Here is a 25452-nt window from a genome sequence, read left to right as displayed (position 1 = left end):
GAGTAGTGGACCATGGAATACTGATACTGTGAATCATTCTGTGGGCAATGGGGAGCCAATAAACATGTTTAAACAAGGAAATGACAAAGATGTAGGTATACTTCACTGAGAGCCTCTGGCAACATGCACAGGGGGTTGATTAATGAGAGGAGGAAAGATCAGAGAAAGGCATGGAAGGCATATGTATGTGCCCTCATAATCCACTCTCCCTTTGCTACCAACACTGAGTCTCTTTTGAAGAACTGCTTGAGGCCCTCATGGCTCACATGGTTTGGGTGGGTTTGACTTCACCTTCAACTCCAGGGATGGCCAGAAATTAACCATGTGTTCCAAATCTGGAAAATGGCTCAGAGGCCATTCCACAAAGGGAGAAAAACTCATTGTTTCCAGCTAGCTGAGTGGGGAAGCATGAAACCGCCAGGGCCACTGTGCCACCCATGGGCAGCCTGGGAATAACCAGACAGTGTGAGGAGAAAAGCAACAGAGTGAGAGATGAACTGGAGGCTGCAAAAGAAACCAGAAACCATCTGTATGTCTTCTTTGAAAAATGTCTATTCACGTCATCTGCCCATTTTTAAATTAGAAACTAATGTTATCTGCGCTTCTACCAGCTAAGCCTGAGGCAGTTCTGAAGTTTTCCATAATGTGGACTAATCAATTCCTTTTTTTCTTTTTTTTCTCTTAAAGCAGCTTGAATTAAGTTTTCTGCCACATGCAAACAGGAAGAGTTCTAAATGATATTCAAGGAAATTATACACTTCTAATTATATAATTATATATTTATAATTAATATATAATTGACATTATTATTATTATTACTACTACTACTGATGGTTTTTCTCTTTTCTAAGCTTGTTGGAGAGATCATTGCGGTAAATAATTTGTTGGAGGTGAAACTATCAATCTTTCCTGCCTGGATGTGTATCTTTACCTCCTTCTTTCCTATCTTAATAAAGGAGGTGACCTTTAATGGAAGACATAACCCTTCTGTCTATGGCTGATTTTTTTAAAGATTTTATATATTTGGGAGAGAGAGCATGCACATGAGTGAGGGGAAGTGAGCAGAGGGAGAAGCAGATTCCTCACTGAGCAGGGATTGGGGAGGGGGGAGGGGCTGAATGCCAGGACCACCCTGTGATCATGACCTGAACTGAAAGGAGACACTTAACCAGCTAAGCCACTCAGGCGCTCCTATGGTTGATCACTTTCCCATAGTCCTCAAATCCTCAAAAGCATTAGGCCCAGCGCCCTTCCCACACACATAGTGATTTTGCAGAAAAAAGAAACCATTAAAGAAAAAGAAAACCCCTCTAATTCCCATACTATAAATACCTGGTCTTTCTACTTTCCCTCCTGTCAACATGGAAAATATGTACTTTCAATCCTTCTGAGGCTACCTATGACATCTGAGTTTGTTTTTCCCTCCTAAAGCACTTCACTTGATCTATTATCCTGTCTCTTATATTTTTAACCATTCCTTATCTAGAGCCTTCTTTCTATCAACATTTAAATATATATACAGTTTACCCTTGGACAACATGGGGTTAGGAGCACCAACCCCTCTCTCCCAGCACCCGCAGTCAAAAATCCATATATAACTTTTTTGAGTACCCCAAAACTTAATCTCAATAGCCTCCTATTGACCAGGAGCATTACTGATAACACAAGCAATTAACATACATTTTGTACATCATGTGTATTATGTACCATATTCTTACAATCAAGTAAGCTAGAAAAAAGAAAATGTTATTAAGAAAATCATGAAGAAGAGAAAACACATTTATAGTACTGTATTTACTGAAAAAAATCCATGTATAAGTGCACACCTATGTTGTTCAAGGGTCGACTGTATGCACTTCTCCCATCTTCCAGACAATTCTCCCTTAATTTCATGAACCAAACACCTCCAGCTACTATACTCGTTCACCTCTTCTTAGCTAAGCTTCTTGAAGATGTCTATACTGATTGCCCATTTGCTGCCCACTTCTGCTTAGTTTCTACCCCACAATTTCCCTGAAACTACTCTCATTAAAATGACCCAGAATTACTTTGTTGTTAAGTCCAATGGAGATACTCAGTCCATATGTTATTTGACCCCCCAGTTCCATTTGACACTGTTGTCCATTTTCTTCTTTGGAACATTTCTTGTCTTGGCTTCCTTCGTATCTAACTCTTTTTTTCCCATCTCTGTGCTCCTTCCCATTCTCCTTCTCAGGCTTTTTCCTCTCTGCCTGTTCCTTAAATAGTGTTCCTAGAGTCCTGTCCTAGCCCTCTCTTGCTCCCCCCCATCTCTCCCCACTCACCCCATGAAACTTATCCATGCCTACTGTTTCAATTAATCACTATGTGCAGAAGAGTTCCATGTATACATTCCTGGTCCAACTTATTCTGAGATACAGAGCCACATGATCAATTGTGTAGAATGCATTTCTACTTAGATGCCTCAAAGATACCTCATAACATATATATTCAAAATTACCTTGGTAGGGATCCCTGGGTGGCGCAGCGGTTTGGCGCCTGCATTTGGCCCAGGGCGCGATCCTGGAGACCTGGGATCGAACCCCACGTCGGGCTCCCGGTGCATGGAGCTTGCTTCTCCCTCTGCCTGTGTCTCTGCCTCTCTCTCTCTCTCTCTGTGTGACTATCATAAATAAAAATTAAAAAAAACAACAACAAAATTACCTTGGTAACTGCCATTCAACTTCCTTCCAGGTAAATGGCATCCTCTCTGCAAGCTGCCCAAGCCAGGAATTTAAGGGTCATCCTTGACTCCTTCCTCCCTCGCTCTCCTGTTAACTAATACTCAGAATGTTGCAATAGCCTCCTAATTGTCCTTTCCCTAGTTTTGCTCTCTTCCAATCCAGGATGATACCTTGGAAGGAAAGACCCCAGTTATACTGGCCATTAGGTCCTAAATATTTGCTGTAGTTAAGTTTGAAATTAGGCTCCAAGCTTCCTGTCAACAAAGGCAAAAATGAAGGAAAATGAATCTTCATATTTTTTAATGCTTGTTCTAATGCTAACATATTGCTCTTAAAGAAGTTTCTCAGGAGGAGATTTATATAGGGGGCAATAAGTGATGAAATGGACAAGGTCCTCAACAACATTCCTGTGATACATCCTATAATTTTATTCAGCAAGTATTCATGTAGTACTTACCATAAGCCAGGCACTGTGCTTACTATTGCAGATAAAACAGTGAATGTGGTTGTTTCTTACCTAATCTCATGATTAAAACCAAACTTTGGCATCATAGTAAATCCCTCTGCACACAATTTGGTGAGAGGAGGTTGGCTTTCCAAGTTATCCCTGCCTGATGGTAAAACCCAGAGCACAACAGTCGTTCAATTTGTCCACCTCGTCCCTCCCCTGCTGGGACCATCCCCAGAGAATGATTTCAGGATTTCTATCCTTTCCTTTCAACTGCAGTTTACTACCACTACCAGCACCACCATACATCACATACTAAATATATATAGGACTCCCCAAGGGTTGTCTTATATGTGCTGACAATACTCTCAACTACCACATGGAATCTATCCCTTTTCCAACCTTACCTGCTCTGGCTTCCTACAGAGATCTGTTGCTGAGACATCCCCAACAGAGTGACCACACATGTGTGTCCTGCCCAGATGAGCCCCTGCTATTGCTCATGCAGGTCAAAGGTGCTGCTCAGAATGCTTGAGACAAATGTATGCTGAGGCTGCCAGAGTGCATGGTGTGTTCTAGGGTGGCCTGTCAATTACTCTCAAAGATATTGGCACCCAGATGCCAATGTTACATCACCTTAAAGCTGCTCCAATGTGCTAAAACATCCAGTGCTCAGGGCCCAAGATCTTTCTGCACAAAAGTTGCACCATATTTTTGCTGAACTATTGAGAACTGCTCTCTCCAACCACTGGGATTACATGTCATTACATGGTTTCTGAAGCAGTGTTGTCTGGCACTCATGATGCCTTCTTTAGAAAACAGTCTTTGGTTCGTAATCACATCAGGATGCACAATAAGACTCTGAAGAGTGAGTCCATCCATGGGCTAGGCCAGTGGGAAAACTGGGATAATGTGCAATGTTCCAAAATGACCATTCCCCCGTAGTAGGGTACTCATAACAGTCTAGCTTGGTGAACAAGTTTAGATCCAGGCCAGGAGTCATACTCCATAATTATGTTGTTCTTCACATTTGGTCCAGTTTGATCCAGGACTAGAATTTAGAAGGAATTAAGGACTGGTTTAGAGGGCATATATTCTGACTCATCTCCCAAATGTCCCTCCTCTCAACTTGACCTTTGCCTTCACATAAACACAGCTGGTTCCTTTGTGTCCTGTTGCAAAGATCTGGAGCACAGGCTTGGGGGAGCCCTATATGCAAGGGAAACCAGACCAGCAGGTGGCTACTAGATGTCAATTAAGGTGTTTAGTCATTGGGACACCCACAGGCAAGACCCGGATTTTCCCACAAGAAATACTATGGATGTGAGTAAACACATCAGTGAGCTTAAAGTTCTACATGTTTGCGACAATTCAGCCCTCTTTAAAATTAGAAGGGGTAGAGTAGGTGAAGATTGAATATAAAATGCCTAGTGACGCCCTTCGCAAATGGTAATCACTCAGTAAATTGGCGTCTGGGCTCTTAGTTTCAGCGACCGTCGATTCCAGGACTTCAAGGAAATCTCTTACACTCCTTAGACTTAAATTACTCCCCTCTGCCCCCCAAATCTATCCCAGCCTTCCCTCTTCCTACCCCATCGGCCAGGAAAACTCGCGCATTTGCTCCTATTACTCTGGGCACCCAGTCCTGGAGACTTGCACCCGCTGGGACTGAGGAGCGAGGTCCTAGGTCCCGGGCGAGTAAATTCCTCCAGCCCAGGGCCCGCCGCCCGCAGCCTTATGGGAGTTGTAGTTCTCAAAACGTAGACCTCCGAAGCAGGCGACACCTCGGGACTCGTTTTCCCATGCTCCTGTGCGCGGATCCACTTGGGACCGTCCTCGGACGGGGGGAGAGGTCTGTGGGAGCTTGCTGACAAGAAAGTGGAATCCAGTTGTGTGCGTTCGTGGAGTCTCTGCCGTCGAGGAACTCAGGGCTGGTTCCCGTGCCTTCGGAGCCCTGGAGGCCGAACTTGGAGTCCAAGTTTACGGTTCCCTGGAGGGCGAAAGATAAGGAGCAGAGCGGGAGCTGCCAACCCCGACCCGAGTTAAAACTCCCAGGGAGTCTTCGCTGCTCCCGCCTCCGCTTCTCCCGCTCCGCTCCCGCTTGGGGGCTCCCTCTGGGGCCGGGAGTCGCAGCAGTCGCTGGATGTGCGCGCCCGCGGGTCCCCGGGACCTTGGAGGCGGCCGCTGAGCCCCGGAGCGGGCGGGGAGTGTGTATTGGCCTTGTGCAGCCTCACCCCGGAGGGCCGCCCCGGGGCTTCCGGCATGATCACCGGGGTCTTCAGCGTGCGCACGTGGGTCCCGGTGGGCGTCCTGACCTCGCTGGCTTACTGCGTGCACCAGCGGCGGGTGGCCCGGGCCGAGCCGCGGGGGCCTGACGGTCGGCAGCCTGTCGACCGGAGTCAGCTGGAGCTGAAAATGGTGCAAGTAGTGTTCCGACACGGGGCGCGGAGCCCCCTCAAGCCGCTCCCGCAGAAGCAGCAGGTGAGAGGTCGGCCTGGGCGGGGGCTGCTGCGGCGAGGACCGTGCGGTCGACCGATCTCTCACCTTTGGAGTTTTACTCTCACTGAGCTGGGTTCCCGCTGGTCCAGACCCAGGGAAAACTGCCTTAGCCAGTTCCGCCCCCAGCTCTGAGCAGAGGTCCTGGCCTGGTATCCCCGAGGTCCCCTTCCTCCTCGAGGACCTTCCAGTTGTGCCCCTCCTGGCTGTGGTGTAGCACAGCTGGTAGCACTGCGCTGCTTAGGGTGCTTGTTAGTTAAATCGCCCAGGGATCTGGTTAAAATGAGGATTCTAATTCAGTAGGTGTGAGGTCGGCTGGAGATTCTGCATTTTAACAGGTATTGGGGGTGAACTTGAGAACAGAAGTGTAGTGCATTTCTGTGTGATGGTTTTGAAGGTTGTGGAGAGTTGCAGGAACCACCATAACTGGGATCACAGTGGATAACAGAGCTCAACATCTTTGGGAACAGACTTTACAGGAGCTTTTTCTCAGGGTTTGCTGGAGACCATTTGGGATCCCTTGAAGGCTTTGTTGTTGTTGTTGTTACAATTAAGTGCTGTATCTTGAGGCTCTCCTTTACTATTTTGGGTGTCTAAAACTTTTGTGGAAGGGATTTTTTAAAAAATTGGCTAGTCTTGTGGCTGTGTCTCAAGATCTAACTGGTATTGTGAGGATAATTATGACTAAAGCACAAATAATTATTTTTTTTAAGTGATTAACCTTCCTGGATTTGATTTTTGGGGAGAAGCAGTGAAGGTCTCTGACCTTTGATAGCGGGCAGGCCTGTAATTGAAGAACTGGCTTCCCGATGAGGGTAAAGAGGCAATCTGAAATCCTCAGGCCCCTAGCTGTCACACTTAACTGTGGACTGCTTTTGTATTATTGATCCTCCAGCTTAATGTTGGAGCATGTTCAACGGATGTCCAAACCTGATATTTATCATACTCTTCATGATCATAGTTGGCTTTCCAGAAACCCTTAGAGTTGTGTCCTCACACCCTACAACTGAAAATCTACTTTTTAAAGCTGGCCACGCATGAACTCAAACTTTTGTTTTGTTTTGTTTTTTACATGAACTCAAACTTTTAAAGCACTTCCCACATAAATAAATACATTTTGGCAGGCACTTAATTCTACTACCAGATTTCTAGTTAGCCTTTCTGAATGTCTATACCACTTTCTATTTGGTATTGGAATTTCTTTCTTTTTTTTTTTTTTTTTCTTCTTCCCTCCTTTCCTCCTGCCCTGGGCTCCCTTCCTTCCTTTCTTTTTGATGCTTTTTCAATCCCTTACTCTGCCTTTTTGTATTACGTCACTAAATTTTCCTTATGATTTTTGTACTTAACACATCTCATGTGCACTCACTCTCCTCCATTTATTCTTGTTACAGAAAATCTGGAAAATAACATATAAGGGTAGAAGACTCATGTTAAAGTCAAAGCTATCAGTGGTAGCAAGAGAATAAAAGTCTGAATGTCTAGGCTTGGACCTAGTTTGTACAGTATATATCCTTCCTTAAGGGGGTGAGAAAGATTTAGATTCTTTTAGGACTTTATCCTGAGTCAGTATGTGTGTGAAGGGTACCTTCTGCCTTTATATTGGAAGAGGCAGTTTGTAGCTCAGGAGAACGCCATCATCATTAGTCTTCTATGTAGCCTCAAAATAAGAAGCATGTGAAGTCCATGTCCTTGCTTTGCAATTAGAGAAGGCATGTTACTTCTCCTGCTTCTTCACATTCTCAGACTTCAGGCAAATGCATTAGACATCTTTGATTATCTCATATAAAGCTGTGTGCATAAAAACCAGGGGTGGATGGGGGATCCCTGAGTGGCTCAGTGGTTTGGCACCTGCCTTTGGCCCAGGGTGTGATCCTGGAGACCCGGGATTGAGTTCCACGTCGGGCTCCCTGCATGGAGCCTGCTTCTCCTTCTGCCTGTGTCTCTGCCTCTCTGTGTGTGTGTGTGTCTCTCATGAATAAATAAATAAAATCTTAAAACAAAACCAGGGGTGGAACCAGCTCTCTTTCAATTTAGGCTGTGAGCGGGTGTCATCAGCTTCCTGTAACTTGTTTCTGGATATTTTCTCTAAGGTTTTCTTTTCAAGATCCACTTTGATAGAAGTTGTTATTGGGCTTTTCTGATCTTCCTGGTTCTGCTATTAACTGTAGTCAGAAGGGACTTCCTGGCAACAATTCTAAAACTAAAATTGCCTTTGGTAGATGTATACAGACTTGTGACTGGTTTATAGATGAACAAAAGTGACAAGTCATTCAGTTATCTCACAGATATTAAGAAAGTAGCATTGTTTAAAAGTAGATTTTTTAAAAAAGATTTTTTAATTTTTCATTTGAGAGAGTGAATGAGTGAGAGCACAAATAGGGGTGAGGGGCTGAGGGAGAAGCAGACTCCCTGCTGAGCAGGGAGCCCAACTCAGGACTTGATCCCAGGATCCTGGGATCCTGGCCTGAGCTCAAGGCAAACACTTAACTGACTGAGCCACCCAGGCACCCCGAAAGTTAGATCTTTTATGGAGTTGTTTTTTTTAGACTTGAATGACTGTTGAATTGTCTTCGTTTAGCTGTGCTTGAGAAATAAAGCTTTGGAACTTGATTGGTTATTTTTTCTGATCATTAGATTAGATCCAAGTCCACATTCACAAGATAAATGTGACCTTGCTTTCAGATTTCCTTCAGCTCACCTCTAGGCAAGATGGCCTCCAACTCAGGCAGGTTCTTCTGTTTTTATAAAACAAAGTCCAGCTTAGCTACACTATTGATTAAGGGATTTGGGTTCCTTTTTATTTGATAATGTAGGCAAGCTGGGAAGCATATTGTCAGTCTCATTGTTACTTAATACCCAAAGCTCAGCTAAGAGAAGCAGTAATCAGCTAAGAGAAGCAGTATTCAGGAAGCAGTGCATGAAGGATATGTCTAAGTCCATCCATTCCTCTGGAGCAGTGTTCTTAACTGCTCGTTCTTGGCAGGACATTGGATTCAGTGGAGTTTTAAAAAATACTAATGCTCGGTCTCCCTCCTGGAAATTCTGATTTAATTGGACCAGAGCATCCATACATGGCAACAGCCTCTCTGGTAAAGCGTTAGGATTATCTGGACTAGATAGCATTTAAAAAGTGAACCAGCCCCAGGATATCCAGATGTGATGAGCTCAGGATGGGGCCAGGCATCAGTTTCTTTAAAAAACTTTTTTCAGGGGCAGCGGTTTAGTGCGCCTTCAGCCCTGGGCGTGATCCTAGAGACCTGGGATCGAGTCCCATGTCAGGCATCCTGCGTGGAGCCTGCGTCTGTCTCTGCTTCTCTCTCTCTCTCTGTGTCTCTCATGAATAAATAAATAAAATCTTAAAAAACAAAACAAAACAAAACAAAAAAACTTTTCTGTGACGCCAGTCTGCAGCCATGGTTTAAAACCATTGCTTTATTCTAAAGATTTTATCTATTTGTTTGTGTGAGAGAGAGAGCACACATAAGCAGGGGGAGGAGGAGAGGGAGAAGTAGATTCCCCACTAAGCGGGGAACCCGACATGGGGGTCTATCTCCAAACTCCACCATCATGACCTGAGCCAAAGGCAGATGCTTAACTAACTGAGCACTCAGGTACCCGCCCCCACCGCTGCCCATTGCTTTATTCTAAAATCTACACCCAGAAAGGTTTTGTTTATTTTTATGTAGATTTTTTCTTTTACCTCTGGAATGTAGCCTATCAATCCTAGTATAGTATTATCTTCACAGAAATGTGCTTTGGTGAGATGTCATCATTCTGTGTTGAGGAAACTATGAGAAACAATCCCATAGAACTCATTGCTGTGACTACTGAAAAGATGTTCATTATATTACTCTATCCTCTTTATGAGGACCCTTGGGAGGAATTTGTCTGTTAGCATTAGAAGTGGTGTGCTTCTTCTGAACAGTTGTCTTGCTTTTATCTTTAGGCTTGTCTAGCTGATGGGAGTTTCTCCTTTACATAAAAGCCAGAGAGCCTAGTGCTGAATCTTTGCCCCCTCTACAATTAAGTATATGGATCTTTATAGGGTACATTTTTGAGAAACTTTATTTCTGTGTCCAATTTTTGTCCCTATACTTGTTTGCTTTTGTCTTTCTTGCCTACTTTGAATTGATTGTTTTACTATATTTTAGGTATTGCTATCATCTACTTTAAGTTCTTGAAAATGGGGCATAAGTAAGTAAAATTATAGTCTTTGCCACTAACTTTGAAGCTGAAGAGCAAGAGTGAGAATGAGAGTTTGTTTGGGGGGTGGACACCATGTATGGAACTGGTGTATCATCTGTTCTTCAAATTTTAAAAACATGTACTGTAGCTTTGACATGACCTGCACTTCCAGGAGTCATCTTCTGGGAAACGCCAAAGAACCTCCTGTTGGAAGATGTCCTTAACAGGAAGAGATTTCTTTTTTCTTCTCCTTTTTTTTTTTTTTTAAGATTTATTTATTCATTTGAGAGAGAGAGAGAGAGCAGGGAGAGGAGCAGAGGGAGAAGGAGAGAAAATCTTAAGCAGACTCCCTGTTGAGCAAGAAGCCCACCACAGGCTCAGATCCCACAATCCTGAGACCATGACCCAGTTGAGATCAAGAGTCAGATGCTTAACCAACTGAGCTCTCCAGGCTCCCCAGGAGATTTCTTAGTGAGGCTGAATAGGCCCTGTTGTTGACTTGGTGTCAGGACCTGGGCTAGACACTGGACTTACAAGGGTGGATAATTCAGTCTTGACTGTAAACGAATTTAAAATGTACAGGACGCCTGGGTGACTCAGTGGTTGAGCATCTGCCTTTGGCTCAGGGCGTGATCCCGGGGTCCTGGGGACCTTCTCCCTCTGCCTGTGTTACTGCCTCTCTTTGTGTGTCTCTCATTAATAAATAAATAAAACCTCTAAAAAAAAAAAAGAAGAATTTAAGATGTGCTGAAGCAGAGAGAAAAGAGACTCCAACTATGGGAATATGCCGGAAGCCCTGGGAACACAAAGGAGGTACCTCAAATTTAAAATGTCCAACACTGAACTCAGCTTGTCAATGGTCTTCTGTGCTGGTCTTAGTTTTAGTCATGGAGGACCTCTTGTCACCTTAGGCATCCAGCCTCAAAATCGAAGTAATTTTTTTCTTTATTCTTCCAAGTTGACCTACCAACATAGCCCCCAAATAAAACTTTTATCTACTTGCTTGCCAGGTTTGACTCACATGCATTGTGTCCATCCCTTCTGTTTCTACTGCCTTAGATGAGGCCTTAGGCCCTCATCAGCTCTATTGCAGACATCTTGAAACTGGTTTCTGCATCAGTCTTCCCATTCCAATTATGGTGATCTGTGCTGCTGGTTTTCCAACTATTCTTTGGAGTCTGTGGCCTAGGGGGATGCTGAGTGGCTGGGCTTCTGTGTTCCCAGTCCTACTTCAACTAGAGGAACTCTAGGTTTTGCCTTTGTGGAAATCTAAAGTCAAACTCTGTTTGGTATTTGCTAATTAAAAAGTTTGAAAACTGCTCCTAGTTTGAGGCAAACCAAACCACTTCTTTCCTATATGCATTCTTCGCCATCTCTGCCTTGCTCAAACTTTTACCTATTCTTGGAATGCTGAATACTACTCTCTCCTTACCTACCTCCTTACCTTGAGAATAATTCTCAAGTCCTGGTCTTTGCTCGTCTAAATCCTCTCTTCACTTCTAAGGCCACTCATGCCATGAAACTTTTCCTGAATTCCCAGCCAGAAGAGAAGGTCTTTCTTGTCTTTGAACAGCTGTGGCCTTCATCTGGCTTCTTCTTGTAGTTTCTGTATTAGTGCTGCTATATCGTTTACATTCATAGCTTGCTGTCTCTACTAACTTAAAAATCCAGAAAAGGCAGGGTCATATTCTTTCCATCTTTGTATCTTCCACAAAGGTCTGGCAAGTTCTTTGCTGGGGCTTGAAAATGCAGTGGTAAATAGACAACCCAGTCTGTTCTCAGAGCAGGACTGCTGAGCAGGGCGGACTTGTAATGGAGCTCTTCTAATACAGTTTGGTAAAGGCTACCAAAAGAGCCACTGAGGCTGAGAGCATGGGCCCATGGTCACAGTTTCTGGGAACATTTAAGCTGTCTTGTGGAATAAGCAGAAATCCTTCCAGATGAAAGGAGAAAGAAAATCCCAGGTAGAAGAAACATGAGGTTGAAAGACCAGGAAGTGTGAGGACGGTGCTATAGGAAACAAAGTTATATGGCTAGAGACTAAGTGTGTAGGACAGGGAAGAAATGTTGAAGTAGGGGCAGGGGGGAGGCAAGGGCCATCATGTATTTGTGAGTCATTGAAGGATTTATGCAGGGAGAGTCAGAACTCTGAAAGAAGGAACTGGGATTAAAAGACACTGGGAAGAAGGTCTGTGCTCTGAACACCTAGTCTTCTGATGTCAGTTGCTGTAGCACCCCTGGGGGAAGAGGTTCAGGTCTGGGGGATTGGCTACAGGTGGAAGTGAGACAAAGCCTTTTGAAAGGATCGGGGTTTCCTTTGTGTGAAAGGAACCTGACATTCCCAGTGCTGCTCTCCTGGGAATTTCTGGGAGAGACCAAGATAAATATAATGATGCATGACATAGGGAAGTTTTCAAATGTTAGTTTTAAAACAAAACAAAGTAGTGGGGAATTGACTTAAATATGGTTCTTATGATTTTAAGTGCTGTAGGAATTCAGGTAAGAAGACAATCCACTAAAAGTTGGAGTAGTCACTGATGAAAAGTAAGACTTGAGCTATCACTGGACCTTGAAGAGAAAATGGATGGACAGTAGGGATAGGAGTCCCTACAAGCAAGGGAGAAGCAAGCTAAAAGAAGATGCAGAGGAAGCAGTGGGCATGATCTGGTCTGGGGAGGGGAGGAAAGAGGCATAGTGACAGTACAGCTGGGAACAGGGGCTGAGCCAAGGTAGAGAAGCCCTGGAATGCCAAGTGCTTATCGCTTGAAACATTAGGAAAAAACTATTGAGGAACTGGGACAGGGACACCAAGGGTGGCTCAGCAGTTGAGTGTCTGCCTTTGGCTCAGGTCGTGATCCTGGGATTCAGGATCGAGTCCCACATCAGGCTCCTTGCAGGGAGCCTGCTTCTCCCTCTGCCTGTGTCTCTGCCTCTCTCTCTGTGTCTCTCATGAATAAATAACTCTTAAAAAAATCTTAAAAAAAAAAGCTATTGATATGATGAAAATGACTTAGCAGGATTCATGGGGGTGAGGGGGAAGATAATCTGTGTAATAAGATTTTACAGTGTGACAGTGAGATAAAAGACTTTTGGGAGTGACTTTTTTTCTAGACAGCGATCAATAGAGTTTAGTGCAAGACTGGTGGAGAGTGAGGTTTGAGTTTTGGAGCCTAGGATAACTGTGGTATCATTGCGAGTGACATACATAATATGTTGGGATGAGAAGCTGGTATATGGAAAGAAGAAAAGACTTGTTTTTAAAATCGAAGTCATCACATCTGACTCAATGAGTGTAAGAGTTTCATGGGCAGTTGGAGCTCTGAGACGTATGGCTACTTGTGATATTTCGAAACCATTACAGTACAGTGGAGCAGGAGCCAGGTCTCTCTTAAGGAGAGAAGGAAGATGGTGAAGAAGTGAAGGTTTCTTAGGGGGCAACCAATTGCTTGAGAAATTGGATGAGAGGAAGGGAAATAGGTGGTAGTTACAGGGGATGTTAAGTAGAGCCCTTGAGGGCAGGATGCATAGAAACCTGCAGATTGATTCCTAAGGAATTCTTACAAATGTATGCTCACTGACATTATATTATATTCATTCATTTGTTCATTCATTCATTCATTTACCAAGTATTTGAATGCCAGGCATTCCGGCCATTTCTCTCCTTTATTGGAGTCTGGGCTCAGTGCCAGAGCAACATCTTAACAGTGAGGACTAGTGGAGCAATAACAGGACTTGGGCTAAGGATCCCTGGAGTACTAAATTACGGTCTTTTCTAGAGTTAGCTTCTTTCCTTCTTGTGCGAAAGTTGTGGGTCTAGCTAGTGTCTGTGGTTCCAGCTATGTCTTCCAAGTGCTGCTGGATATTACTGCTATAAGTTTCAAGAAACTTCTAAACAATGTGTTGTTTTTTGTGGTCACAACAGGCAGAGTGGAATCTCCAGCTCTTAGAGGTCCCACCCCATACTCAGTTTGATTACACCATCACCAATCTAGCTGGTGGCCCAAAACCGCATTCTCCTTTCGACTCTCAATACCGTGAGACCAAACTGAAGGTGAGCAATGCTTCCCTCCTCTGGGAAGCTCACTGTGACGTTTCCATGGTTTTCTCTGGGCTGAGTTTAGCAGGCTATGAGGTATTTTCATTCTTCTCTATCTCTCTGCCCCATATTAGGGGGGCATGTTTGCTGGACAGCTGACTAATGTGGGCATGCAGCAGATGTTTGCCCTAGGAGAGAGGCTGAGGAAGAACTATGTGGAGGACATCCCCTTTCTTTCGCCAACCTTCAATCCACTGGAGGTCTTGTGAGTCACTCAAAAAAGGGATGCTGCACCCACTTGAAGGTCTTAAGCGTTAAGAAACCTGTACTGACCCCCCCAGATGATTCCCATTCTCACCCAACATAGTTAGGGGCTGTTACCCTTGTATAATAGGATCCTGTGAACATGTGGTCAATGGAGGTGACATTCATTGGCTTTCAGGTCCCTTCCCTGGGGCAGCCATCCCACAGAGATTCTTCCCACCCCCATAGCTCCCCTTATGTGATCTTTAAAGCCTCTCAGCTACTCTGTAGGATAAAGTAATATATGAATGTCCTTTTATGAATGTCTCTACCTTTTTTTTTTTTTTCCAGTGTCCGTTCCACTAATATATATCGGAATCTGGAGTCTACCCGGTGTTTGCTGGCTGGGCTTTTCCAATGTCAGAAAGAAGGTTTGAATTTGGAGTCTAGAAGTTAGCCCCTATCCCAGAGGAGCTTTCTTACTTCCAAAGCCCTCCTTGCCCTCTTTGTTGGTACCCATTCCTTTGGTTTCTCCTCTCCTATGTACATGGCTTCTGTGGTGTACCTATCCTCATGAGTCCTCTGTTGCCTGGCCTTCTGCTGCCTTACCTCTCTGACCCACACATCTGCAGTGACGCATCAGCCATACTGATGTGCCTCTGGCTCCTGACTTCTCCCCTTAAGCTGCTACATAGCCTGCATGAGGCAACCCTAGTCAGGTCTTGTGAAACATATGGGGACTTTTTGCTTAGGTAAGACACTGCTTGAAAAGGAAGGAGGGCAGGAGGGACACTTAGCTGGGACCCCAGCTTACTACTGTTGCTCTGGTGGTGATGATAATCCACAGCATGACCCAGATGGTATTAATAGTATTCTGTTCAGCCTTTCCTCATTGAGAAAGTCTGTTGTGTTTGGGTTTTGACATGTTCAACTAGTGAATGATCACAGCTAGTGGTACCCAACCTTTCACCACCAAGGACCGCATTTGTTATTTTCCCTCATGGACCTCATGTACTGAGGCCCTTTGACTATCAAATGGAGCTGCATTTTGTCATTTGTACTTGATGCAAATTTACATTTAATTGCCAGTCTGAGTTTCATGTCAACATGACCTCACCGATATCAAAATGGTGCCGTAAGGCAAAGGTGCTTGCTTAGCTTCTTTAGCAGTATCTCAAATAGATACAAGATTTTCATCAGCCTTTAGAAAAATAAACCATGTAAGATAATAGAAACCTCCAGGCCAGAGGAGGTTGGCCTTACCCCACTCCGGCTTGGGTACAGCTGCTAATTCCAGCTACAGTTGGCTAGTGAACACAAGCAGCATGTATCTAAGTAACATAAAGCAAACAGAATGGGCTTCCTCTTACTTCCTAGGAGCCCCTGAGCTTTGGAATAGTCCACAGTGCCTGGCCTCTGAAAACTCTTACTTGCCCAGCTTTTAAGAGGCAAATGCCCTCTCCTCAGAAACACCAAAAGTACAATTGGAATAGGAAAGCTGTTTCTTGGAGACAACCTGACCTATGGGCAGGTCTCAGACCGAGACTGCCTCCTGTTCCCAGCAGAGAGGGAAGTGGTTTTTCATCACTAGACACTGGACCCAAATATCCTGGGACTCTAATTTGACCATGTACCAAACCTTTTTCTAATAGTTTTGTATATACTAACTTGTTTAATTCTTGTAATAACCCTATGATGTAAGTAATATTATCCCTAATTTACAAATAAGAGAATTAAGGCACAGAGAGTCCCAGGGACACAAAGCTGGTAAATGGTGAAACAGGGATTCAAAGTCTGGCAGTCTGGTTCCAGAATCTACACTCTTCACCTTTATGGCTCTGTTGCTCAGAGGACATATATTTGGAGAGAGCCCCTGATTATTTGATCAACAAAGTGGTGTCTGAATTTAATAAAGTTACCATATGCTACTGGGAGTTTTGACTATGAATAATTTGTTTGAGAATACTAGCTCTTTGGGGCTTAGATTCATCTAATCAAAAAAAAAATTCATCTAATCACCTCACATATCGACCTCAGTGAATTCCAGAGAGCTGCTGAAGAGGCGCTTTCTTTTGCCATCAGAGAAGGTCAGGCTTGAGTTATGTAGAAAGGGAGGCTACCAGTCTGTACCTTCACTATGTACCTGTCTGGCACAGGGCAAAGCATGGGAAGGTATAAGAGCACCTTCTCTGGGTATTGATGAAAGAGGATAAAGATACTTGTGAGCTCTGAGCAGTAGCGAGCTACTGTGAAGTATACAACTGATCTTTGAACAACATGGGTTTGAACTGCTTGGGTACACTTACACATGATTTTTTTTATAAGTACAGTACAGAAGTGTAAATGTATTTTTCTCTTCCTTAAGATTTTCTTAATCATATTTTTTCTCTAGCTTACCTGATTGTAAGAATACAGTAATGTACTACATATAACATACAAAATATGGATTAATCAGCTATTTATGTTACTAGTAAGGCTCCCAGTCAACAGTAGGCTATTAGTAGTTAAGTTTTTGGGGAATCGAAAGTTATATATGGATTTTCGACTGTAGGGGGTAGGGATCAGTGACCCTAACCCCTGTTGTTCAAGGATCAACTATATAAGAAACATTGTTTGTAGTCTAACGTGTGTGGTTCTTGGCAGTTCACCTGGAAACCTGGCTTCCCTTTTGGGCAAGGCTGTGGGGCTGACAGGATTTGTGACCTTGTAGTCACTTTTCTTAGATTGCCATGTGCTAAGTCACCATTTTGGTCTATAGGATTGGACTTTGAAAAGCAAGAAAGTCACCTAGTTCTGATAGAGTCAGGGACAGCCCATTCTTTGTTATAATGCACAAGTGCTGCTAGTGCCTTTATTCAGGAATCTTTTGGAATGGGTCAGGGAAGTGCTGCTCTGATCCAAGTCTGTGCCTACTCTAGTCTATACATGGCCCAATAGGAGGGGTTGTGCCAGATAGAACAAGGCTGCTACTTGCTTTCTCCATTTCTCAGACCATAGAAGACCTTCTGTTGGCTGTTGGCAAGGCCAGGGCATATTGAAGGCAGTTACTGTCCTTAAGGAATAACCCTGATGATCTGTTCCCTGAAGCAGACCAGAGAAGAAGAGAGTGGGTAGATGCTGGGAAGAACAAGCTGAAGTCTCTTTTGCCTGTGCTTTCACCTTCCTTCCAGGACCCATCATCATCCACACTGATGAAGCAAGCTCAGAAGTCTTGTACCCCAATTACCAAAACTGCTGGAACCTGCAGGAAAGAACCAGGTAATTGTCCTGGGTTCTTGCTCATCAGTGGGGAACAGACAGTCTTTTACCACTTTTGCTGGCAGACTCTGCCTGAACGCAGGGCCTGCCTAGGGTTACCATGTTGGTGGATAAGGGGCGGGAAGGATTGCTTTACAGTAAGTCCTGACATTGCTGTCCAGGAAATGAAGAAGCTCTTGTTCACAGTGACAAACTCATAGTGAAGGTACAGCAAGCTTAAGAATAGCCATGTGCTGGGCTGGAGAGATAGTATGTACAGCCTGAGTGGAGTTTGCCTTTATAAACCATTGTCATCTTGACCATTGTGGGCTCTCAGAAGAGGCAGATGAAGACACTGACAGGTTAAGTAAAAGATGATTAAGCCAGCGGTTGAACTGCAAATCCAGGTGGGCAAGCAGAAGACACAGATTTTCCATCTCTTACTAATTTGCTGCCCTGTAGAATAGATTGGCTTGAGCTGTTGACGCTTTACAGTGTTCAGATGTTTCAGGGCTGTGTGAAGACTGTGTTCCACAGGAGAGAGAGAATGTTGTTTTCAAGCAGACCTAGGCCATGGTTGTATTGTTCTTGGTATAATAGAAGAAAATGCTAGAGTGGAATTTGGAAATCCAGGCTTTTATTCTAGCCCTGGTACCTGCTAACTTACTTTCATAAGTCATTTGAACTCATAGAACCCCAATTGACTCGTGTAAGATGGGAATAATACCAACTAATCCCAACGTCTTGTTATTGAGCAATAAATAAAATCCCAAATGATGAATGAGATATACTTTACAATATATGGGATTACTTTTTATTTTTTGGCAGAGGACGGAGGAAGGCTGCCTCTTTGCAGCCAGGAATCTCAGAGGATTTGCAAAAGGTCAAGGAAGGGATGGGCATCACCAGTAATGATGGAGTGGACTTCTTCAGCCTACTTGACAATGTGGCTGCCGAGCAGGTTGGATGACTATCCTCCAGCCCTGAGAGTGGGGGATCTGGGGATAGGCACCTGGACAGGCTGGCTCCTGAGTTAGAACCAGGTGGAGGGGAGTGCGTGGAGGCAACTGTGGTAGGACTTGCAGGTGGAATGGGTGTGGAACTGAGTAATAGGGCACAATCAGGGAAGACTCCTCACTTTGTTAGGCGCATGGATATTTAACTGTAGATCAGAATTTCTTGAGGTGTGCTCTCCAGAATACCTGTGATATAAGTGTGTATACTATGAGCAGGCAGGGGCTGGGTGGGTGATGTGTAGGGAGGGATTGTCTAAAAGTTTAGAATCCCCATTATATCACTTTTTGGAGAGTCTATGTGCACAGCAGCGTATTAAAGAATCTAAGATGTAAAGCAAGCTGGTCAATCTTTAAATCTATTTTCCCCAAACTTATTTAGCTATAGAATCTTTTTTATCTAATAAATACTGAAGACCACACAATGGGAAAGCCTTCTCTAGATTCAAAAGCTAGACTCCTAAAAGTGTAGTATAACCTGGATCCTCCTTCCCTCTCTTGTCAGGATGACAGTGTTCCCAGAAGGCAGAAAAGCCCCATGCTTATGGGTAAAATAGGTGTAAGGTTATAAGATGAGGGTTTATATAAAGTATTTACATGGCATACTTTTTAGAAATCCATTTGGGAAAAATGAAAGTCATGTAGAAATTTATGAATTCTGCACTCTGTATTTTATTTACTTATTTTTTATGGTTTTAAAAAATACAAATGTTTTTCATTTTGAAGTAGGTAAGGAGCCATCAGAAAGGAAGGAAAAACAGCTTTCTTTCTTTCCCTGGGTCTTCAGATCTCTAAGAATTGCTTCAGAAGAGCCTTGGGGATAGGTTTTTGAGCTGTTAAGACCCCTCCCCAGGAGAAGACAGGCTCCCGAAGGCTCTGTGGAAGCTGATCAGCTGCCAAACTCAGTGAATGAGAAGCATTTCTTTGTAAAACTGTCCCTGTGGTCCTTTCAGGTGCACAGCCTCCTGAGCTGCCCCACACTGAAGAGGTTTGCACGGATGATTGAGCAGAGAGCTGTGGACACAGCCTTGTATGTTATCCAAGGGGAAGACAGGTGAGGAGTCTCTTCAGCTGCTGGCATCAAGTCATGCTTGGCCAGGCCTCCCAGTATGTGGGGAAGAGAGTTCACCAGGCCTGTTCACACCTGCCAGCTGGGTCTCTATATATGCTGAGGTAGAAATCACCATGTTCTGCTAGCCTATTGAATGGATTCAGCTTTAAGTCCTTACACTTCTGGAGCTGGGACTGGTGACCTGGGGTGCTTCCATTCACTGTTATACAAAACCAGGAGCCACCACTCACCTCTGAGTTTCTCATAATCACTGACTTTTCCCTCTTTTACTTTAAGTTTCAAAGGGTTTGGGTGTTTGGGTGGGGACAGCTAACAGAAAAATAATGACTGCCCACTTTGTTCATTAGTTTACAACTTACAAGTCATTTTCCTATTCTCGCTATGAGGGGGATGTCATTATCCCTGACAGTGTCCACGTCCTGGATTGAGAGCTGAAGAAACTGGACTTGAGTGATGTGGGTTGTCTCACCTAGGCTTGGCGAGCAAGGCAGAGCCAGGACTTAGGCCAGATCACCTATCAGCCCTGAGTGTTTTTGCGTTCCTGGGATCTGTTTTTAGAAGGCCTGTTTCTTGTCTCCAGAATGGAGAGTTTCTCTCTTACCAAATTTAAAAGAAAACAACACCTTTCTTTGATAGATTAAGAACATTTGGCTTGCACTGAGAATAGGTAACTTGGTAGAGGAGGAGCTGGGTAATAAGAGGATCAGTCCTGGGGAGATGAGTGGGGAAAAAAAGTGGCTAACATTTCAAGAATTTTCAGGGCCTGTTACATAAGAGTAAGAACCTCTGGCTGCTTTTCTCCCACTCAGAGTCAGTGCATCCAGAAGGCTCCAGCCATGCCATACACCTTGCCACCACTCACTATGACTTACCACCTTCCCCCCATCTGTTCCTGAAGTGGCCCCACCAGCCTAAATTGTCACTGCCCTCCCCTACACACACACACACACACACACACACACACATTTGGTAAATATTTTAGGCTTCGCAGCCCATGCATTATCTGTTGCGGCTACTCATCTCTGACCACGTAGCATGAGAGCCGCCATAGATGATATGCAAACAAATGGGCACAGCTATATTCCAGTAACACTTTATTTACAAAATAGGTAAGTGGGTTGGATTTGGAAAATGGCCAGAGTTTATTTTCTCCCAGTGTAAAGCATTTTAAATAAGATCTGATTCTTCTTTCTATTTAAATTAGCCCTGCTTTCATAAAACTGATGTTTCTTCAAGAACAAATTAGATGACCTCACGGTGCCATCCAGCTTGGCTTGGCCTGTGTACATTCTTCTGGAAAGTATATGTTGCATACGGTATTGGTTGCCTACTCCTCACCCATTGCTTCAACATTCCTTGATTTATAAAGGCGGTCATTTATTTACCCTGTCACCACGAAAGAAGATTGGCCTAAGCCAATCAGGACAACCGCATTCCCATTAGTCCGTGATTGGGCTGTGGGAATTCTGGAAGAGGTTTTTCCTCCTCTTTGATAAAAGGTAAGAGGCACCAAAACCAAGCCTTTTTGCCACTTATTGGCACAGCTGCCTGCTTTGTTTACCACTGTGAGATGACAGGCTTTGGGTTGCGGTAACCACCTTGTGATGATAAGGTGGCAAACCTGAGGGTGAAAGTGGTGGAGATGGGCAGCCCTGGTGGCTCAGCGGTTTAGCGCCGCCTTCAGTCTAGAGCGTGATCCTGGAGACCTTGGATCGAGGCCCACATCAGGCTCCTTGCATGGAGCCTGCTTCTCCCTCTGCCTGTGTCTCTGCCTCTCTCTCTGTGTGTCTCTCATGAATAAATAAATAGAATCTTAAAAAAATAAAGTGATGGAGCCACTGCACCAACCCTGTGCGCACTACTGCTGGGCTTTGTGTAATCCCAAATAGATAAGACATGTCCTTATGGTCTAAACTCCAAAGAGGGAGGGTAGGCCTCTGGGAAGCATGGATTAGGATGCTATTTATTCTGATCACTTTTCTAAGGGCCTTCTGGAATTCTTGGAAACCACTTACACCCTGTCCTTCCCAGCTTTGTTCTTTTATACCTGAAGGACTAGTTCTTCATGATTTATCCTGGTTACCACTTCCATCGCAGTTGTTTTCACACCAGGTCCATATCCTGGTGCTTGTATTGTTGGAAGTCTTCGTGCACTGAGAACACTCAAACTGAAGATGGTGCCATTTCTCCCCTTCCTGCCTGTCTCTGTCCCTCAGGTGTTACTTGTTTTCTCAGCTCAGGAGGTCCTCAGGGCAGAACCAGCTTGCATTCCTGAGTGCTGGTGCCCACTGGTTGCTTCAATGTTGTTTACTCGCCATAGGGAAAGCCTTCAGATGGCAGTAGGCCCGTTCCTCCACATCCTGGAGAGCAACCTGCTGAAAGTCGTGGATCCTGCCACTCCCCCAGACAAGACCAGGTACCTGCCACAGTAATCCTGCTTTGTGCAGCTGAGGGCAGGGGGGCCTCTGGCTGCAAGGAGGGGACCCAGGTTTTAGAGGGGCAAGGACCAGGTTGTCAGTCCCTGAAGGTAGCTGTTGAAGATGTCATGAGTCCTAAAGATGTTTACAACATCATTACCTTTCTTCCTGCTGCACCCATCCCACCATGGTTTGAAATTTTTATGTTAGCAAGAAAGAACTCTAAATTTCTTTCTTTCTTCTTTCTTTCTTTCTTTCTTTCTTTCTTTCTTTCTTTCTTTCTTTCTTTCTTTCTTTCTTTCTTTTTTTACTAATTGAACACATGTGAAAGAGTAGCTGATTATGATGTCACACTGATATAACAGCTTAATAGGTTGTTTAGTTTGAACACCTTCACTGAGTGTTTAGAAGGGTATGATATCCACTAGGCATTTTTAAATATTGGAATTAGCTTCTGAACTTCCATCACCACTTTTGTAGTGCCTGGAACCCCAGTTAAGAGGCACAGAGTTAGAATGTTGTATGTCGTAGGCACTTGGCTGAGCAGTGTGGTCTGCAGATGAACAGCTTCACTGCTGCCTGGGAGCTTGTTAGATTCTGACTTACTGAATTAGAATCTGCATTTTAACAAGATCCTCAGGGGATTTGTATGCACCCTACTATTGGAGAAGCACTCTTGTAGGCTGCCTTCTTTAGAGAGAGAGAGACCGTAAAATAGCTAGAAACTCACAAGCACCAGAATAGTATGGGTCAGTGAGGTAATAGGAACATTCAAGAACTTTGGGCCAGATTTATAATAGCAGATATGCCAGTGCCCTTCCCTATACTTCACAGCACCTGCAATGACAATACATTTCTAACTGGCCCTTGCTACCTTGCCCCCCTTGACTTTTTATCTGTCGAATACTATAGGATCCAATGCTAGTCTTCTAGCTTAGGAGTCAACACATAAAATCCTTGATCTTTCCTAAGAGATAGATACAAGGGACAAGCAGATATAGATTAAAATGGCACCTTTCTTACGATTAAAGCCATTTGGAGAATGTGTTGAAGGCCGAACAAGCTTATTAATATGCCTTCAAAATGAGCTTAGTTCCCTCAAACTACAAGCCTCGCTAACAAGGAGGAGAGTGTGTTCGCTAAACGCATCACACAGCTGTAAGTAGGAAGAACATTTGCCACAGACAGGCGGCTCCCAAGGAGAGAAGAGAGGTAGGGCCAAGCCACACATGCTCAGTTTCTACTTTAAAGCTCACCCGGGGCGGAGCAAGTAGGTGGGTGGGCGGGCAAGCAGGTGGGCAGGAAGGGCCCAAGAGAGCTGCTCTGGTGGGGATCCCTCCTCATGAGAACATGGGGGTGGGAATAAGGTTTCTCCCCACCATCTACATCAAAGAAGTTTTATACCAGGCTAACTGACTTCTAGATGTTACCTGGTTTTGAGGCAAGTGTTGTTTTTTACTTAAAGGAGGCAGACAGCATCCTGGCCTCCAGAGTCCTGAGGTAAAGGACTGGAGGACTGTTTTCTCCCTGCAGAAAGCTGTACCTCTATGCTGCTCATGATGTGACCCTCATGCCTCTCTTAATTACCCTGGGGATTTTTGACCACAAATGGCCCCCATTTGCTGTTGATCTGACCATGGAACTCTATCAGCACCAGGAATCTAAGGAGTGGTTTGTGCAGCTCTATTACCGTGGGGAGGTAAGACCTGTGAGGTGCAACTGGGTGGTAGTTAGGCCCCTCCAGCCCCACTCTCCGTTCTTAGCACCAAGCCTCCCTCCTCAGGCTCAATGGAGTCTCCTTGGTACGGTCAGCTCTCTGGATCCAATGGAATGACTCATAGCTGTGACCCAGAGATGAGGCAGAACTGGAAATAGGTGGCAGGCTAGGACCTGAGCCTTCTCACACATCTGCTACAGACTCCTAGGAACGGGACCACCTTCCTCTTCCCCTGAGTGTCTCTGCCAGGATGTAACATCCTGACCGGGAGGCCTGTTTTGAAAATTAATGATGATGTCTTTGGGAGGCAGTGTATGCTTTCAGAGCTGTGGGTGCTTTGGCTGCTTCAGCAAGTTGCTGCTCAGGGCTGATGCTAGAGCACTCCTTAGCGATTAGACCTTTCGCCCTTCCAGCTTGGGGTATAATGTTACTGTGTCTCCCCAGTCAATTCAACAAGCAGTACTTGCGTGACCAAGCAGGGCGTGGTGCTCCTACTCTAGAAGCTGACTGGGTAGTGGGGCCTCCTTGGCTGTTATATGTGTGCATGCACACACCATTGGGTCAAAGCCTCTCAGATCTTTGGGCATAGGAGAAAATAGCAGGCCAGGGTCCTTAGTGGCTCTGCTGAGTTTTGTCTCTTCCACAGGAGCAGGTGCCAAAAGGTTGTCCTGACCGGCTCTGTCCACTGGACAAGTTCTTAAACACCTTGTCAGTTTACACCTTGAGCCCAGAAAAATACCACACACTCTGCTCTCAAGTACAGGTGATGGAAACGGAGAGTGACTGATTTATACAAACAGAAGGTGTTGGTTTTTCAATAAATGCCTATACACACTGCCTCTGTCTGTCATATTTGGGGAAGGTAGGAACAAGGGTTAATGTATTTTAGCAAGGGTATTATTTCTTTCTAGTAAGTTTACTGAAGTCTCTTCTTGAAAGGAAGAGAGGTGTTATGTTGAAGCCAAAGAAGTATTTCCTATTTTGTGGCTTGATTTCCATGGCCAGACGCCTCTGCCATGATGTATGCTGGGGACGTTATGACCCTGCGGAAATGTTGGTTTGGGACTTGAGTTATTTTCTCCTGTCTTCATTTTGCAAACATATATTGAGCACCTACTAAATAGTGAGCATTATAAAAGTGAACAGGGTCTGTCCTCAAGTTGTTTCAGCCTGGTGGGAGAGGCAGGTAAGTCAGTGATGACAATGCAATATGTTTCACTGTATGATAAGGCGTATCAGGGGCTATCTGAGTACAGAGAAGAAATCCCCCAGCCCCAGCTGGCAGGGACTGGGGGGGAGCAGTTTAGAAAGGCTTCTAGGGAGGTTCCATCTTGAATTGGGTAGGAAAGGTGAATAGGAATTAACCAGTTAAGTAAGGGGGAAAGGGTGTTATGTGTAGGTAGAAAGTAAGCTTGAAGGTCAGGGGACCTGGCTGGTCAGGGATGGAGCCCTGCTGTGGAGACCCACCTGGAAGATGCAGGACAGACACTCGGCTTCTGGTGGCTGTAGCTCCAGGAGCAAGGATGAGGGCTCTGCAGTGGAGGGCTGGAACCACTCTCAGAATATGAACTCTACCTTTACCAGGACCCAGATGGTCTCCCTATTTCCTATTCCTTATCAATTTTCTTATTCTTCCCCAGAATCTCTTTCAAACTTGCACTGATCTTAAACCACCAATGTCTTTACCTCTTAGGGAAAATAGCAGTCAAAAAACTTGTCCACTTCTAACCGTCTTTATGTTGACAACTCCCAGACCTACTTTTCTGGCTGAGGTTTTTTCATCTGAGCTTCAGACACTCATGACCACTTGGATGTCCCAGAGGCACAGAACTTTCTGTGTCAGAATCAAACCCCTCTCTCCTCTCAGACCTCCTCCCTCAGCCTTC

General features: G+C 44.6%; 1 protein-coding gene across 2 annotated transcripts; it reads left to right on the top strand.

Annotated features, from left to right (window-relative positions):
• The first annotated feature begins 4969 nt into the window (after nt 1–4969).
• Nucleotides 4970–24403, top strand: ACP6 (acid phosphatase 6, lysophosphatidic). 2 transcript variants are annotated; one of them, XM_055312381.1, is made up of 10 exons: nt 4971–5631; nt 13754–13882; nt 14002–14132; nt 14462–14541; nt 17281–17368; nt 18176–18308; nt 19314–19414; nt 21753–21848; nt 23383–23548; nt 24213–24403. In XM_055312381.1, exons 1-10 carry the CDS (start codon nt 5413–5415, stop codon nt 24351–24353), a joined length of 1284 nt encoding a protein of 427 aa, XP_055168356.1. In that variant the 5' UTR covers nt 4971–5412; the 3' UTR covers nt 24354–24403. The 2 variants fall into 2 exon arrangements, with proteins under 2 accessions (XP_055168357.1, XP_055168356.1); XM_055312382.1 differs by lacking the exon at nt 23383–23548 and having other exon boundaries at nt 4970–5631.
• The last annotated feature ends 1049 nt before the right edge of the window (nt 24404–25452 follow it).

Source organism: Nyctereutes procyonoides, unplaced genomic scaffold, assembly GCF_905146905.1.
Source record: "Nyctereutes procyonoides isolate TBG_1078 unplaced genomic scaffold, NYPRO_anot_genome, whole genome shotgun sequence".
Taxonomy (NCBI): domain Eukaryota; kingdom Metazoa; phylum Chordata; class Mammalia; order Carnivora; family Canidae; genus Nyctereutes; species Nyctereutes procyonoides.
The sequence above is the reverse complement of the archived record's forward strand: the minus strand, read 5'-3'. Positions and strand labels throughout refer to the sequence as shown.